At 41.8% G+C, this 16,296-nt stretch overlaps 2 protein-coding genes across 2 annotated transcripts in view; both read left to right on the forward strand.

Annotated features, from left to right (window-relative positions):
* The first annotated feature begins 643 nt into the window (after positions 1 to 643).
* On the forward strand, positions 644 to 6,184 carry gatm (glycine amidinotransferase (L-arginine:glycine amidinotransferase)). The gene is made up of 9 exons (XM_010895950.4): positions 644 to 823; positions 1,812 to 2,042; positions 2,229 to 2,424; positions 2,637 to 2,827; positions 3,585 to 3,722; positions 4,899 to 5,063; positions 5,318 to 5,381; positions 5,574 to 5,690; positions 5,847 to 6,184. The coding sequence occupies exons 1-9, from the start codon at positions 755 to 757 to the stop codon at positions 5,957 to 5,959; spliced, it is 1,284 nt and encodes a 427-aa protein (XP_010894252.1). The 5' UTR covers positions 644 to 754; the 3' UTR covers positions 5,960 to 6,184.
* A 1,575-nt stretch (positions 6,185 to 7,759) lies between these two features.
* pde8a (phosphodiesterase 8A) overlaps positions 7,760 to 16,296 on the forward strand; it is a 69,366-nt gene continuing 60,829 nt past the window's right edge. Inside the window, exon 1 of the mRNA XM_034296632.1 lies at positions 7,760 to 7,889. Coding sequence (XP_034152523.1) covers positions 7,812 to 7,889 — 78 coding nt within the window. The 5' untranslated portion in view covers positions 7,760 to 7,811. The remainder of the gene's footprint in view (positions 7,890 to 16,296) is intronic.

Here is a 16,296-nt window from a genome sequence, read left to right on the forward strand (position 1 = left end):
TTTTTTTGCGTCCTTTCCTTGCCCAGATATCCTCCTTGCTCCGACCAAACATTACGCAACGCCCAATAAACTTATCGAAAGATTTCTCAGTGGAAGAACTCGGTTCGATTTGTCAGGCAAACCCTAGACGTAGTGCAAACAACCTGGGAATGTGATCTCTGACTAAATCCCTTGAACGTTATCAGTGAGGCTTTGTCAAGACGTGCATGGTGTCGTGGATTAAGTTACTAATGGAAAACTAGACGTATATGATGCAGGGAAATGTTCCTCCAGAGTAGTGTAAAACGTTGTGTGTGTGTTTGTGTGCATTTGCCAAAGCTTAATGATCACAATAATGGAGCTACCGAATAATGTTTTATGGTTTACCAATATTATGTGTTTTAATGTGTTTCATTCTAGGCATGACAGTTTGTCTGCAACGGTTCAGATGTGCCTGAAAAGTAACCATTTAGATCTGCAGTTTGCGTCAATTTTTTTCGATCTGTTGCGGGAGAAATGGGCGTGCGGCTGATAAAAATGTGCTGGCGTAAGGTGTTGAGTTTCAGGGATCATTTTTCTGGTCACGTTGGTTGCCCCCCACAACATCTCCAATCTCTGGAGGGGGCCCTGTCCGCGGCTATAAAGAGGCCTCAGAATGAAAACCGTCTTCCATTCATTCTCAGAACTCCAAACTGACTTTCATGTGGATTTTGTGCTGACGCTAAGCACGCCGCTACAATAACCCAAATAGACATCCCCATTATCAGGTCGGAAAATGCTGCGAGTCAGGTGTCTCCGAGGAGGTAGCAGGGGGGCAGAGGCCGCCCATCTGATCGGAGCTATGGTTTGTATTTAGCTTTTTTGTTGTTTTTTGTTCATTCAGAAATGTAGACTTAAAAATCATAACATGTGGAAATAGAGCGCAGCTGCGAAAAATAACTGTTGGCTGTAACTCAGAAACGTGGACGCATTTTATTTACGATTTTTGCAATCAGAAGATTTATTTATTTATCGTTTTCTGGTTATTTTAAAACGTTTCAAATAAAATCAATAGAAAAGGTTTTCATTGTGTCTCTCAAGATTTTCGCATGCAGTTCTGGAATTGTTAATAAAGTATAATCCCGCACGAAGTTGAAAGCAAACTTGTCACTGTAATTAAAAACGAATCTATGCATTTACAGACAGAGATTTGAAAGTGTGTGAGAAAGAAATGTTTCAAATAGCTCTTTTTTTATCGCGTGATTGATGGCGAACAGCTGTTGTGAACCCATGGTGTTAAGCTCGCACCCTGATCCCACTGAAACAGAGAACTGATCATGCGCCCAAATAAACCTTGAAATTATATCAACAAGCTGAAACATCTGCGTTAACCAAGCGCACCTTGGCTCAAAACCAACATGCCTTAGCTTGACAATACTCGCATTATGCTTTGTGTCCTTTACCCTGACAGCTGGTTTTACTTTTGCCCTTATGATGATGCACTCAGTCTAGAATTTCTAACCTATATTAGAGTACAACTTAAATAAATTATATTTCAGTTTCGTAAGGTTATCCGTATTTGCTATATCTTTTTTGTAATTTAGAATTTGTTAATAAACGCTTAGGCTACTGAAAGGGGTGAGATATATGGCATACGTTTCCTATGGCCATGGCAAGACAAATCATCTCAGGTAAACTAGTAAAAAAAAATCAACAATTATTTTTAGAAAACCCACATGGAAACAAAGCATTTCACATTATGTTATGGTTACGCTGTGAAAGGACCTGTTATGGATTGCATTTTGAAGCCAGCAGTAGGACATTATTGCTACAGCTGTGTTTTCTCTCTGCAGCTCGGCCGTGCGGTGACTGGCTGGGTGCAAAGCGCGTTCCAGAGCAGCTCGAGTTCTGCCGCTGCCGCGTCCGCCGCGCAGCCACATCGTGCTGTGGAGGAAGACGCTGTTACTGAACCTGCGGAGCACGAGTGCCCGGTCTGCGCCTACAACGAATGGGACCCACTCGAGGAGGTGATTGTGGGGCGCGCAGAGAACGCGCGCGTGCCTCCCTTCACCGTTGAGGTCAAGGTATGATGTCAACAAATGTGCACTGATCACACTTAACTAACACGTATTGCACATTATATAAACACTGGATTTTTATTTATTTTTTTATCAATTGCAGGACTCAATTGGTCACATAAAGATAATTCCATAAATAGAATCAGTGAAGGTATGAGTGAAAATACTGACAATTTGAAACGGTTTTATTAGGCCAACACCTATGAGAAGCATTGGCCCTTCTACCAGAAGTACGGGGGCCAAACCTTTCCTAAGGACCACTTGAAGAAAGCCGTTGCTGAGATTGAGGAAATGTGCAATATTCTCCGCATGGAGGGAGTTACGGTTCAGAGACCTGAACTCGTGGACTGGTCCTTTGAGTACAAGACTCCAGATTTCAACTCTACCGGTAGGCAGATGGGGGGGGGGGGGGGGCTGGGATTTATCAATTTATTGGTTGATTGGACTGTTAATGGATTGAATGATTGGTAGATTGTTGAGGCAAAACACTGACTGGGTGGCTAAGTGATTGATTTACTGTTGTCTGATAAGGGATTCCCCACCCCCTTCTCTGACCATTGAGTAATAGCATTTTGGCGTGTGTGGAACACCTCTCCCCAGGGATGTACGCTGCCATGCCCAGAGACATCCTCATGGTGGTGGGGAATGAGATTATCGAGGCGCCCATGGCCTGGAGGTCCCGCTTCTTTGAATACCGGGCCTACAGGCCCCTCATCAAGGAGTACTTCAGAAAGGGCGCCAAGTGGACCACGGCCCCCAAACCCACCATGGCCGACAAGCTGTACGACCAGGTATGGTTTCACAGCTTTTTTATTTTTTATGTAGCAGCTGCTTGCCTGACTGACTTCGGGGTCTCTGTTCCAATAGGGACTGCATAATATAGATGAAGTCCCTGTTACATAAGTCGCTTTGAATGAAACAGTCCGTTATAAATGCAATATACATTATATCATTAATACCTTATCTCTTGGCCCTATCGTATAAGTGATATACAGATAATAATCATGAGATAAGGCCAATGGACTAGGTGCTTATAAAGCTCATGTGGCCAGTGGACATTCTTGCAGGTGGCCGTTCAAAATGACTTCAGAGTCTACAGATGCAGATCTCGCACACGCGTTTGTCCCGGGTCGACCTTGTGGTTAACCTGACCTCTCCTTGAACTTAGGCTCAGCCGTGGGACTTGGCTGAGACCTTCAGGGTGAACTGTTGACAGTGCATGTGATGCAAGATTGTTCACTCTTACAGAGTAGGCGGTTGCGGTTGGTCCTCGCTCTGCTGCACTTTGATAGGTCCCGGCCGTGGACAGTAGAGAAGTCTGGCCTCATACTTCCTAGCTGGTGCAGAAATTGGCCTGAAGCGGCTGTTCAGTTTCCCAGAGACCCTCCTGTAAAGCGGCATGTTGTTCTTTTTAATCTCTGTCTAAACCTGTCTGTCTCTCCATCCCTCTCTCCCTCTCTCTTTCTCTCTCTCTGTCTCTCCCTTTTTCCCTCTCTCCCTCTCTCCCTCTCACTCCCTCACTCCCTCGCTCTCTCCCTCTCTCTCCAGGACTACCCGATTCGTACGGTGGAGGACCGTCACAAGCTGGCTGCCCAGGGGAAGTTTGTCACCACGGAACACGAGCCTTGCTTTGACGCCGCAGACTTCATCCGAGCTGGTCGGGATCTGTTTGTCCAGAGGAGTCAGGTACAGAGACCACCGGGCTGCATACCCGATCTGTTTGTCCAGAGGAGTCAGGTTCAGAGACCACTGGGCTGCATACCCGCTCTCTGATGAAGCTCCAATGGGTTCTGCATGTTTAAGACCCGAATGTGAGAAAGGTCAACTTCCTATGACCCTCCTAGAGGAACCCAATTACATAAATGTATTCTCCTCTTGCCACCCACTTTTCACATTCCTAAGGCCTACTTTGGTTCCTGAATCATAGTTTAAGGAACGCTGCTTTAGAAATCTCTCAGAGGAGGTAGGTATTTTAGGTCACACTAGCTTGTTCACTGCCCACTGTAAAATACCCATAACCACAAAGTTTTAATTCCTTCAGATAAAATACTCTTAAACATGGCTGTTACTTAAGGGTCACATTGAGGCCCCTTCACTTATACATTGGCGCTGGGCCTGAGGTCTTGCTCAACAGCAGGTGAAAAGTCAAACCATTTGAACTTAAGTGGAGCCAGTCCCCTAAAGCATTGCAAAGCATGCGCCTTAGCTTCTGGAGCACCGTGGTCAAAAGATTTGAATATTTTCTCAGCAGCAGGATGCCGCTTACCCTTAGTAGAAATACAGGTCATGTGTGTTTATCCCATCCAAGAGCACGCAGTTATTCTTCCAGGCCTGCTACAGTGAGCAGTGTCGAGGGGGATGGTTTGTTAGAGTCCTCTCAGTGGAAGGAGTGGCCTGCATATGCTGCCAACAGCACAATTAGATGAGACCGTCTAAGCCAAGAAGCAAGTTCACATTGTGTTCCTTATGAGGCCCAGAGTGCTTCTCAGAGGCTAGTTTCAGAGGGGGACTAATTACTAAAATCAGTGCTGACCTCCGATCAGTTCTTACAGTTTGTGAATACAGCGAAGCTCTCTCCTGGAGAATGTCGTTATTGAAGTACTTAGGGAGTGATTGGACAACATCACCCTACTCTGGATATTATAGAAGTATCTTGGAAGCTGGAGTCATTTATCTACATCACTAATAAACCACCAGGCTGTTGTGTTTTTTTCAAATTTAGGAAGAGAAATATTTTTTTATGCCACAAGTCAACCTTTAAGTCACACTGCTTAACACCCAAGGAAGTTCGTTGTTAACGTCAGTTGAACAGTTAGCAACACATGCAAGGACTCATTCAAATAATTGGGGTTCCATTTCCAGGTGACAAACTACATGGGGATCGAGTGGATGCGTCGCCACCTCGCCCCGGACTACAAAGTCCACATCATCTCGTTTAAAGACCCGAACCCCATGCATATTGATGCCACCTTCAACATCATTGGACCGGGGCTTGTGCTCTCCAACCCGGACCGGCCCTGTCGTCAGGTGAGTTCAGTGGAGAGGGAGGAGCTAGGTGGTGGAAAGCAGAGGGGAGAGGCTGAAACTGAGAGAGGAAGAGAGAGGGAAAGGAGCTAGATGGAAAGAGGGGAGAAAAGGCAGGCAGAGAGAGGGAGAGAGAGAGGGAGAGGCAGTAGACATTTTCTTTGCCCGTTTCATTACAGTCCTACGGTGCCCTCTAGTGTGGGGATGCTGTAACTGACGGGGAGAGCCTGACCAACAGCTTTGCTTCTCCCCTTCAGGTGGAGATGTTTGAGAAGGCCGGGTGGAATGTGGTAAAGCCTCCAACTCCTCTGATTCCGGATGGTATGATGCTGTCGTTGTTGTCATTTTAAAAATCTTTGTGTCGTCGGTACATGACCCGCGCCCCAACCCCTTTTTCTGGCCTTGATCCGTTGACGCCCCGGCTCCAGTATCCAGTCGTTTCTGGTCTGGTCTGTACTTGTTATCCATAGAAGTGTCTGGTTGGTAAATGACAAATGTCTGTCCTCCTCTCAGACCACCCCCTCTGGATGTCGTCTAAGTGGCTGTCGATGAACGTGTTGATGCTGGACCCCGGGAGGGTCATGGTGGACGCCAATGAGCACACCATTCACAAGATGTTCCAGAACCTCGGTGAGTCCAGTGAGGTCCGCGGCAACGGCCTTTCCGTGGCTGGTCTCAAGTTCAGTCGCTTAGTGCCTCGTCTCGTCGCCCCATCCAGGGGATTATGTGATCTATGAGCCGGTCTAAGTTCTGCCGTTCATCTGACGTCCTCATTCCTTCCCCTAGGTATCAAGACCATCAAGGTGAACATTCGCCACGCCAACTCCCTGGGGGGGGGCTTCCATTGCTGGACCACTGACGTGCGTCGTCGTGGCACCCTTGAGTCCTACTTCAACTAGCCGGGCCAGAAACGGGCAGTTTTTATTGAGCTTAAATATGGTTAACGTCCCAATCGACAATGTGCAGTTTAACTCTTCTACTTCAAAAAAAGATATATATATATATATAAAAAGAAAACCGTGTGTTGACGTGACCTGCGCTGTATGTGCACCGAAGCTTAAGCTGATTTTTATTGCTAAAAAAAAAAATAACAAAACAACAGAAGTTTTAGAGATTTGCTTTTAGAGAAAGAAAACGAAGTACTCAATAATCTCAATAAATACTGCATTTCTGGCTTGGCTATTGTGAAGCAAACGTAAACCATGTGAATGACACCAGCTGAACTTGGAAACATCAACGTGTCATTTACGAAGAGGACAGGGTAGGCTACTTTATGGATATGATAATGATGACATCACACTTGGGCTGAATTTGAAACCTCCCCTAATTCCTATATAGCGCACTACTTTTTTACCAGAGCCCTATATCACTTTTGTATTATTGAAAAGCATGTGTCAAAGTTGTTATAATAAGACATTATTATTATTACTGAACAATACAGATTTATTATCTCAGGTGTTTCTATTTTGTAAAAGAAGAAAATAGTCAAACGAGAGAAATTCATACTATATTTATATTTTTCATACATTTTATTTGGGCCTATATATTTTACATTGTTTCCATTCAGTTATAATTTTGTGTATTTTCTAAATAAGGAGAATGTGGTCCATATTCAGTACAGTATTACCTTGCAGGCCTGGGTCAAATATGTCAAATAAAATGCAGATGCTACACTACATTTTAGTTTGACCCACAAAATCAATGCAACATGGTCCCGGAGGTGCGGTCTCAAATTTAAATGAAGCGCACTTCAAAGTATTTCCCATCGGCAGTTTTTTCATTATGTGTTTGCCCCAGGTCGCATACCTTATACCTCTGCTGTCTTCTACAATAGCAATTGAGCCAGATGTATGCTACTTATTTTCATTGCACTACTAAGCTGCTTCCATTACCCATAGGTTTCAGGAAGCCTCTGGATTCATGCTAGTTTGCACCCTATTCACCACATAAGTGCTCAAATATAGTTCACTTTGGAGAGGTGCCATTCACAAAACACAATGTACAGTAAAATTCTGTTGTTTCTAGTTCACAAAGCAGGTTTTCTCTTTTGTTTATGCATGTTTAATGTACTCTAGAATATCAAGCATTAAAGGCTAATCAAGGATGCAACACAATTAATAAAATATAAATGTTACAAAGAAAAGTGTCGAATGTTTTATTATCATTTTGTATCATTCAAGATTTTTTAATAGTCATTCAGCAATCCACTAAATAAAAACATTTTGATCATACAACGTATGGACATTATTTACATTGCTAAAGACTATATGCCTCAACTGACAAAATCATGTAGTTGTAAAAGCAACCTACTTTCGAACACTCAACCTGTCCGTTCATTTAGTACATTAGCTTACACTTTGCACTCTAGTGGCGGTCCTAAAGAATTGCAGTTGTCGAATGTCCCACTTCAAGAAAATAATACCTTATTATCGATCTGTCGAAGTGGGAAATTATCAATTGTCAACTCTTGCGAGAATGCTAGTCTCTTTAAGATAAACTGCCAAAGGGAAGCGTGGAAAAACAACATACTCGTAGAATTAGACCGTGTTTTATTAAGCAGCGTAATCATGCGTAGAGAAAAGTTATTAGTCCTAGTCGTTGAATGTTAAATGAAAAAGATGCTCGAAATAGCCGCGCGATTTTACGCACGGGGTAGACAAGTTACCATGCAGGTATGACAAATCCTCGGTGTCCATGTGAACGGTGTGAACGGTTAAACGGCAAGGCTGACGAGCTTTCTGTCGATTCGACATGGACGGCTGCAAACTCTACAGTCCTTTAAAAGACGAGACATCTGACAATAACGGTCCTCCGTCAGCGCAATCGGAGGTTTGACGATTTAATTTACCTTTATACACTATCAGGCTGTAGCCTACTACTGAAAGTAGGACTACTCTACAGCCTACATTATTGCATAGTACTTTTATGGAGAGTATTAGTTGGTGATGGTCTACTATTCATTGCGGCTGCCTTGTTGAAAGATGTTTCCATGGCTGAGAAAACCCTTTTGTAACTTGTAGAAGTGTAGCCCAATTCTACTTCAAGTGGGCTGATCTCTTATCTGACAGACACAGCTCCAGTACAGGATGTGGCTGCTGTCAAGGTGTCAGGTCGTGGAGTCATGTTTGAGGTCGGACCTTATTAACAATTTTTCATCTGCATTTAACGCAGTTGAATATAGGAGACATACGTCGTTAGAGGTCGATTTTCAATAGAACCCACTATGACAACATAACAAAGTAGGCCTGCACGTCCATATATGTATATTGTTGTTAATAACCGTGGCACGAATAGGCATTATGTACTGCGTGACCAAACGTGTAATTTAAGGTGTTTGATAATGAATTGTATATGCAATGGGCATGTACAACAAATACATCTGGCTCCAGTGTTATCTGAAGGCATGTTTTCTAAGTATGTAGAGTTCATTAAGGACCTCTGGGGTCATACTGGGGTCATTACCTATTATTGAGCTACCAACAACTAAAAACGGACCTGTTGTCATTCCTAAGCCTGCTCAATTCACTATGGTCAACAGGGACTCCAGGCCTAGAGAGATGCTATATACTTGATAATAATAATACTTCAACAAATTGTGTAAGGGCGGAGAAAAACACACACACTCCCGTAAAACCCCCTCGAGGATCTAGTTTCATTTAAGTGGAAAAAAGTGTAGGCTGTACTAAAATATACCAAGAATCTTGTGAAAGCTCAGTTCATATGTTTAGGCTGAACACATTACAGCTGTGGGCACCACATTTTCGGGATCTTTAGTCCGCTGGGCCAAAATGTCCAGATTTCTCTTAAAGTGTCAGCTCATGTGTTGACTATGTTCGGCATGTTTATCCATCTCTTTGGTTCTTCCTGTATAGGCTGTCTTTGCTCGTTGGGAGCAGGCCACTCCGCTGTGTTTATTGAAGTTAGGTCATAGCTAAATCACGTCTGTGGGATCACACAATGATCACGATACTCTACTTAACAGGACCAAATGTTATAGCAAGAAATGCATAAAGTTACTGTATGGCAGAGGCACCACTGCCTTCAGTTGTGAATTATATTTGTTATCCATGCAGAACAATTTTGTGTAATATGTCCAAAAGCTATTGATAAAAAAAGGCCACTGCTACTTTTTATCTAAAAAGAGATAACTGTAAACATTGGTTGATATAGCAACTCATATGGCAACTGTGTTAATGATGGTTGATCATAAACACAGTGGTTGATGACTCTGGTCTTCACAAATCCTAAAGCTGACACAAATCCTTTGTGTCAGCTCTAGTTACGGAAACATAGTTCCCAAAAAACAACATTAAGATACCATTAACATAATGACTTGTGACACGGGTGCTGACATGGAAAAACTATTTTAACGTACTAGCAATGATCACATGAATCTCCGTTCCAACTTCAATTAGTTATGCAAACAGCTAAATTATTTTTTTTTTTTTTATTATAATTGTCATCACTCAATGTGTAATGTAATAGATATTTTAAAATCAGTATTTAACACAAAAAACATTTGATTCATAAAAGTGTAAATCAGACTTGATCTTTTTCTCTATTGGGTTTCGTAGGATGGAGTCTGATTGAATTTGTCCTCAACGTATACTATTTTATAACTATATTTTTGTACATATTTTACTCATGGTAAGCAGAGTTAGCCATAACACAAACTGCTGTGGAGCAGGTAGGTTCTGGTGGATGTATTGCAATATAAATATACTTGGCTTTATACGGTGAGCCAGATTTCGTGTGGCCAAGATAAATGTTGTTTATCCATAGTTCTAACTCAGAGTTGCCATGAGTTACCTTGACAACTCCACGGTAGTAATAACGTCAGGTTGGTCGTTCCATAACCAGCCTTAATCCACTGGGCTGACCCAAGGTGGATTGTCCTAATCTGGGTTGAGGCTGAGGCGCCCGTAGGGACCTAAGACTCACTGGATCGCTAATCCTAGTTGACATCTAACCATTCCCGTAGCCCGCCTTGGTACCAACGCATAACCCAGGTTCCCTGAAGGAGGGAAAAAGGGACCCATATGGGGGACGCCAGTGTCTAGGAAAAGTGCTTTTTCCAATGGGGGCCTGGGGGTGTTATGCTGAAGCAGTGGTGGTAAAGCCATCTTGCACGTAACCAAAAGGTTGCTAGATCGAGAGTTGGCCAGGGAAAACGTTTTATTCGATTACTGAGTAAGGCAGTTCACCCTAAACGTGTCCTTGGTGCTCATCATTGCAGCTTCCAGCTCATTTGGATGGGTTTGGTCAAATGCAAAAGGAAATTCTTGGTTGGACAATATATGCAAAATTACAAATATCTTTTTTCTTTCCCTTTATTATGAAATGGCGTGAGTCTAACCAAAGTCCACACTGTATTGTTCCAAATAATCATTTAATTGTTCTGACCTGCAGGTGTACTTGGTAGCCATTCACTTTAAATTTTACATAACAAAGTAGCCAAGCCATAATCCAACCATAAATATTGAGGGAAGTATATTATAAGCCCCGTATTCTAATGGTATTCAAAATAGCAATGTAACTGTATAGCAGCCAAAGGCACGACTCCTAGTCGTATTAGCAACCCATGTTAGTTGTTGCAGCTTCAGTTGTCTATTCTTTTCGAGGCCTACAATAATTCCAACTGACAGTTCCATCCCTGTCCTCCCAACCTCTGGCATGAAACTGTTGGAATGTGCCATGTCACTGTGCATACAGCTGCACCTGAAATGGAAAAAAAATAAACATTTATCAAAGTAAATGAGCCAAATATTGTGATGCGTTCGGCCTGGCTTATTCATTTGTACGGCTTGTAGTGCCGCTGGACTAGATTCACTCATAGGATCCGTGGTGGTTAGGAAGCACACTCAATGTCTGTAATATTTTATTTGTTTGAACTTGACTCGCACCGCCGGAGTCCGGACGCACAAATACCCGCAGTGCAGTGGCTGTTTGGGCAAACATACCAAACGGCGTATTACCTACTTGTAATGGCCCACGTGTTTAACACGTACAGTGCCTTCGGAAAGTGATCACACCGCTTCACTTTCTCCACATTCACCCCGGATATATTTAACGCCTTTATTAAGTACTTTTTATAAGCGCCATCAGTAGCGATCACAGCTTTGACCCACCATCTTTGCATATTTAGATTGTTCCTTGCAGTTAAATTGGCTTAAAATGAGACCTAGGGGGAGTTGAGAAGCATTCCCACAGCATGATGCTCCCACTACCATGCTTCACTGTAGGGATGATAATATCCAAGTGATGAGCTCTGTCTTGTTTTCGCCAAAGGTAGCGCTTGACCAAGGCCCTTCTTGCCTGGTTACTTAGTTTAACTGGACGACTAGCTCTAGGAAGTGTTGGTGGTTAAATCTTTTCCCCTTCACAATGACGGATCCCACTGTAAGCTTGGAAATTTCCAATGCTTTTTTATTAATTTTTTCTGTCTCTAATTCCGAGGTCTACATAGAGTTTGTTGGACTTCCATGGCTTGGTTTTCACTGTGACATTATAGAGAAATTGGTTTTTCTTAACAAATCATCTACAATCAATTGAATTGGTGGACTCAGGATGCATCTGAGCTCAATTTGTAATGTCATGGCAAAGGGTCTGAATTCTCACATTGGCTCTCAGAGCACCCTTAACTTTCATTTTAACGGTGTTAAAACAGATTTAACTGTCATTTTGACATTATGGACCTTTTGTTTTTATTTTCAGTTGCACATTTAGACTTCTTGGAAACGATATTGAGGGAACCTTTGTGGAATTTTTATATTTTCAATTACTAATTAGTGGAGTGAGGACAGATTGTGCTAAGAGCCTGTTTAGTCAATAAATATGTATATACAATTTTTTATTCACACTAGCAACGACAACCTCGTACTGCATGTTAGGTCGGCCGCGCTTTGGGCAGACCCCTGACCTGGAAGGTGTATAAACTCAAAAAAGTATCTCCAACACAAATCTGCCATTAAGTCACGTTTATCAAAATAAAACTATTGTAGTGTAAAAATGCTGGGAAGGGTGTGTGTGTAAGATGTTTTACAACATAATAGTTCCTTGTAGCTCCTGTTGTCCATGGTACCTGGGTGGAATTTGCTACCTGGGAAGTTAACTTGTAAAAGAAAAACACTGTAAAGAACAGCACTGGTCAGCCTGTGTATGTATGAACGTTTCTTTGGTGCTACAGCACAGGCAGCCAACTTCAAGCCTACCCAATATCCCTAGACCAGGTGACGTAAGATTTCTGTGTAATTACTGATACGCTTAACTAGGCTTGTTAATCCCACTCATTGTAATAACTTCATTATTGCCTACTCCTGCTTCTCAGACCTGGTTGTAATACAGTCATGTGAAAAAGTAAGTGCACCCCTCAGCAAAGCTGTCTTCTTTATTCATACATATTTGGACAAATGGATACTAATCTAAATTTCAATCCCATTCATTGATAAAGATGGCCCAAACTAACAAATCACCACAATAGGGGCACGTGATTTCTAAAACTTGGGAGGATCCCGGATTTCATGTAGTCTCGGTCTGGTTTACACCATATGGATGTGTTGTAAAAAAGTATGCCAATATCAAAAGATCTATTCAAGGCCTTCAATATATATGTTATCCATGCCAATGAGTCTGGAAGGTGTTACATGGGAGCTTTGAAAGGTAGAAGCTTCTGCTCTCAAAAAAGATTATGAAGACATGACTGGCATTTGCCAGACAGCACCTGGGTAATGACCAAAACTACCTGGAACAATGTCCTCTGGACAGATGAGTCAAAAGTGGTGTTATTTCGCCACAATTCCAGACGCCGTGTTTGACGACAACACGACGGGAGAACCACAGACGAACCGTGAAGCATGGAGTTGGTGGAATTACGGTTAGGCCTGGCCAACCTGTCTTCATTGAGTCAACCATGAATTCCAAATTGTACCAGGGAATTCTTGATATATACAATATGTGAAAAAAGACCAACTTTCCATGAGGCTTAATTACTTTCTCACGGTACACACTATTACCTATGTGGGACACCAGCTTCGACCAGGGCCCCAAAATAAGAAGAGTCTATAGAGGCACAGAGTCTCTGGGAGACAAACCCAAGTAGGCAGCACCCTTTAATACAGTTTAATACTGAATTCAAATATTTCAAACAATCCACAGAAAAACAGGTTCATTTAGCTCACAGGCAACATTAACAGTGCCTGCCGAACTGTTTGGTCGGAGATGAAAAAGACATTGGTGACCAAGTGAGAGTACTAGAGACTGAGGGAGAAAAAGAGCAAAAACAGAATCTCAATTTGATTTCCTTTATTCCTTGCGACCTCTTTCTTCATCTTTTGAAAACCCAAAGGAATTAAACGGTCAAAGGTGCCTCCCCTCTGACCTTTTAATCTAATCCAATGGATTTTTAGAAGGAGGCGGGAGGATGCAAGGAATCATGTAAATCCAATTGAGATTCTCCCTCAGAGAGGAGAGTGTGATTAACAATTATTGATTGTATTATCTGTACTCTCCTGACATCTACTGGTAGATATAGGTATGGCACCCTAGAAGCTCACACTATTATGATACTGTCGAACAATACAGGACCTAACCATTCAAATAATTTGACTAATACTGATTTTTTGGGGAGTTTCATTCTTATGTGGCAGTTCATTTTGTGTATGTAGAAATACAAAGTATAGATAGGTCCTTGGTGTGCCTTACAATTGAAGTGAGAGAACAGACTGAAGACAGCGAAAAAATTTTATGTTCTGTATGTCTTTCGGTCTGTCTGTATCTCTCTGTATGTCTCTTGGTTTGTCTGTTTCTCTCTGTGTGTATCTCTCTGTCTATCTCCCTGTCTGTCTCTTCATTTCTGGATATCTGCCTTCTCAATAGGAGTTTATTTTATGCCTATCTAACTCTCTTCTGCCATATTATGTAATGACATTGTGGCATTCCAAATGCCACTCTGATTTTGTTTATAGTGCCCTACTTCTGACCATGGCCTAAAGGGCTGGTCTAATCAAAAGAAGTGCCCTATGTAGCGACATGGGTAGCATTTAGGACAAGTCACGACAGCAGCACTGGAATTAAGCACCAATGTCAAACAGTTGAAAGCAAGATTTAAGAGTTAAAGTTTGCTTTTACTTCAAGTTAGTGTTATCTGAAAGTATATTACAACGTACCTGATTGATGACATATTGCGCTCGCTGTAGTAACACTGAACAATAGTTCTCAGTTCAACAATACATTGAGATCATGTTCATATTCACTATCTAAATCAACAAAAATCTATATATTTTACAGGATAATGTAAAAATAAAATTAGTGGCAGTCAGGCATGTATTAGCAGTAGTTTAATCGTAGGAAATGTTCCTAGCCTGAACAGTGCCTGGGGGCCGATGTTCACAAATCACCTTGGAGTAGTGAAGATCTTGGATACATTTGGTTTTTAGATTATAGAGGGAACCTGATCCTAGATCAGATCTTCTAGTCTCAGATGACTGAGCAGACTCTCTACTAGTGATGAACAAATTCAAACCCCCGGATGCTAAGTAGAGTCCACAGAGATTATATACATGCCTTTGTTGATGAGAAACTTGTTTTGGCAGAGACCTAACAAGTTTCAATGTAATGTAATTAACTTTTCTGTCAGCCTATGGAACATTCCGTAACTAAAGTTCAGATAATATCTACTTTAGATGCAGTTGATGGTATGTTGGAGCATATTTTTACTATTAGCTTGGCAAACCTCTCTCCTGTCATTTCAATAGTGAAATGTGGAAATGTTGTATATTATACAATATACAGATACAATAGATGTAAAATACGTTTATAAATAATGTAATTTATCCCCCAAAAAAATTCTGTCTAGCCACATGTCTCATTCACAATTCACAGCTGTTCACGGAGAGTTACTTTAGAAGCTATCATTACTATGGGACTGGCAGCTAGCAGGCTAACAGCAGAATACCTGCTAGGCTGGCTGACTTTTGTAAAGTAATAATAACACGAATGACAACAACATGACATGCACACTCCGGTTACTCTGTCACTCCGCCAAACATTATGCCTTGCCACTCACTTAACTTCCAAATAAAGATGTGAAACGCATTCATGTTTATGCCTCTGTCTTGGTGGTGACTAATTTGGCTAACTCCTTTCAACAGCCAATCTAATGTTGTCCAAGCCCACATAACAGAAAAGCCGTTACATCACAACATTGGAACAGGTGACTGGTGGCCTCTGGTGGCTATTTTGATACAGCGCCATACAATACTCAACACATTCCCAAATAGCCCAGATAGGAAGATTCATATATTACACTTAAAAAAATAAATGCTGACATTCAACAGTGAAACCATGTTTCTAGGTATGCAGTTAAACCCATACATGTAAAACCCTTATGGAATATTATGAAAAATATGCTTAAAAAATAGAAGATCGATCGTCCTTGGTGAAACATATTCTCTTTTCGGGCCAGTGAACGTGAGGTCCCTCTTTGGTTTCTTCCATTTGTTTCCATGTGGTTCCCAGTGAATACACGTTTTTGCCACAATCGAAACAATGCGGTTTTAAATAAAACGCTCACCCGTGCCTACCAGGTGGCATAGTGGTCTGATGGAATATTACTTCAAAAGTACTGCGAGCTCCTGAACCTAAATATAAACAGTAACAACACTACCGGCCCTGAGTAATTACAGGCTCTTATTTCAGTGCAAGTCAAGCTCTGGACAGTTTGGCCTGTCACTCAATCATTGTGGGTGGGACATTTAGGGAAAGGGATAGGTTTAGTAATCTAGTGAAAACACTTACATTTTTATTTAGTTTGATAAAAACCTTTGAAAGTGTTTTGTGGGGACCCCGAAGGGTGCAGTGTTCATGTCACTGTCTCACAGTTAGCTTTATCATTGCGAGACCAGGGAATTCAGCTCATGCTTCCAAGCTCAGTCAAGGTAAAATAGTGGCTGATCAGCAACAAAAACATTGAGTTTTTTTAAAGTTACATTTAAAATGTGATTTCCATGTGTCACTCAGAAAACCCTTCAGTTCACTTGGATGACTTCACTTCCTGATGTCCTTACTGATTAACAATTAAAAGTGTCTGCATCTCTGATGTCATGTTTGTTTGATAGCCAATAAGTTTGTCCTGCCCCTGCAGACATAAAAGGTGCCAGACAGAAATACATTAGATTAGAGATGAGTAAGAGGAAACAACATAGAATAGTTGGCTATAAAACATTAGTCAATACATTAT

Source organism: Esox lucius, chromosome 2 (genome assembly GCF_011004845.1).
Source record: "Esox lucius isolate fEsoLuc1 chromosome 2, fEsoLuc1.pri, whole genome shotgun sequence".
Lineage (NCBI taxonomy): Eukaryota > Metazoa > Chordata > Actinopteri > Esociformes > Esocidae > Esox > Esox lucius.

Bases quoted from the DNA above. Each gene is read 5' to 3' on its own strand.
- gatm (XM_010895950.4), top strand. From the start codon at position 755: ATGCTGCGAGTCAGGTGTCTCCGAGGAGGTAGCAGGGGGGCAGAGGCC. The intron at 2,425-2,636 runs GTAGGCAGATGG...ACCTCTCCCCAG, and splicing joins TCCAGATTTCAACTCTACCG to GGATGTACGCTGCCATGCCC. The intron at 2,828-3,584 runs GTATGGTTTCAC...CTCTCTCTCCAG, and splicing joins CCGACAAGCTGTACGACCAG to GACTACCCGATTCGTACGGT.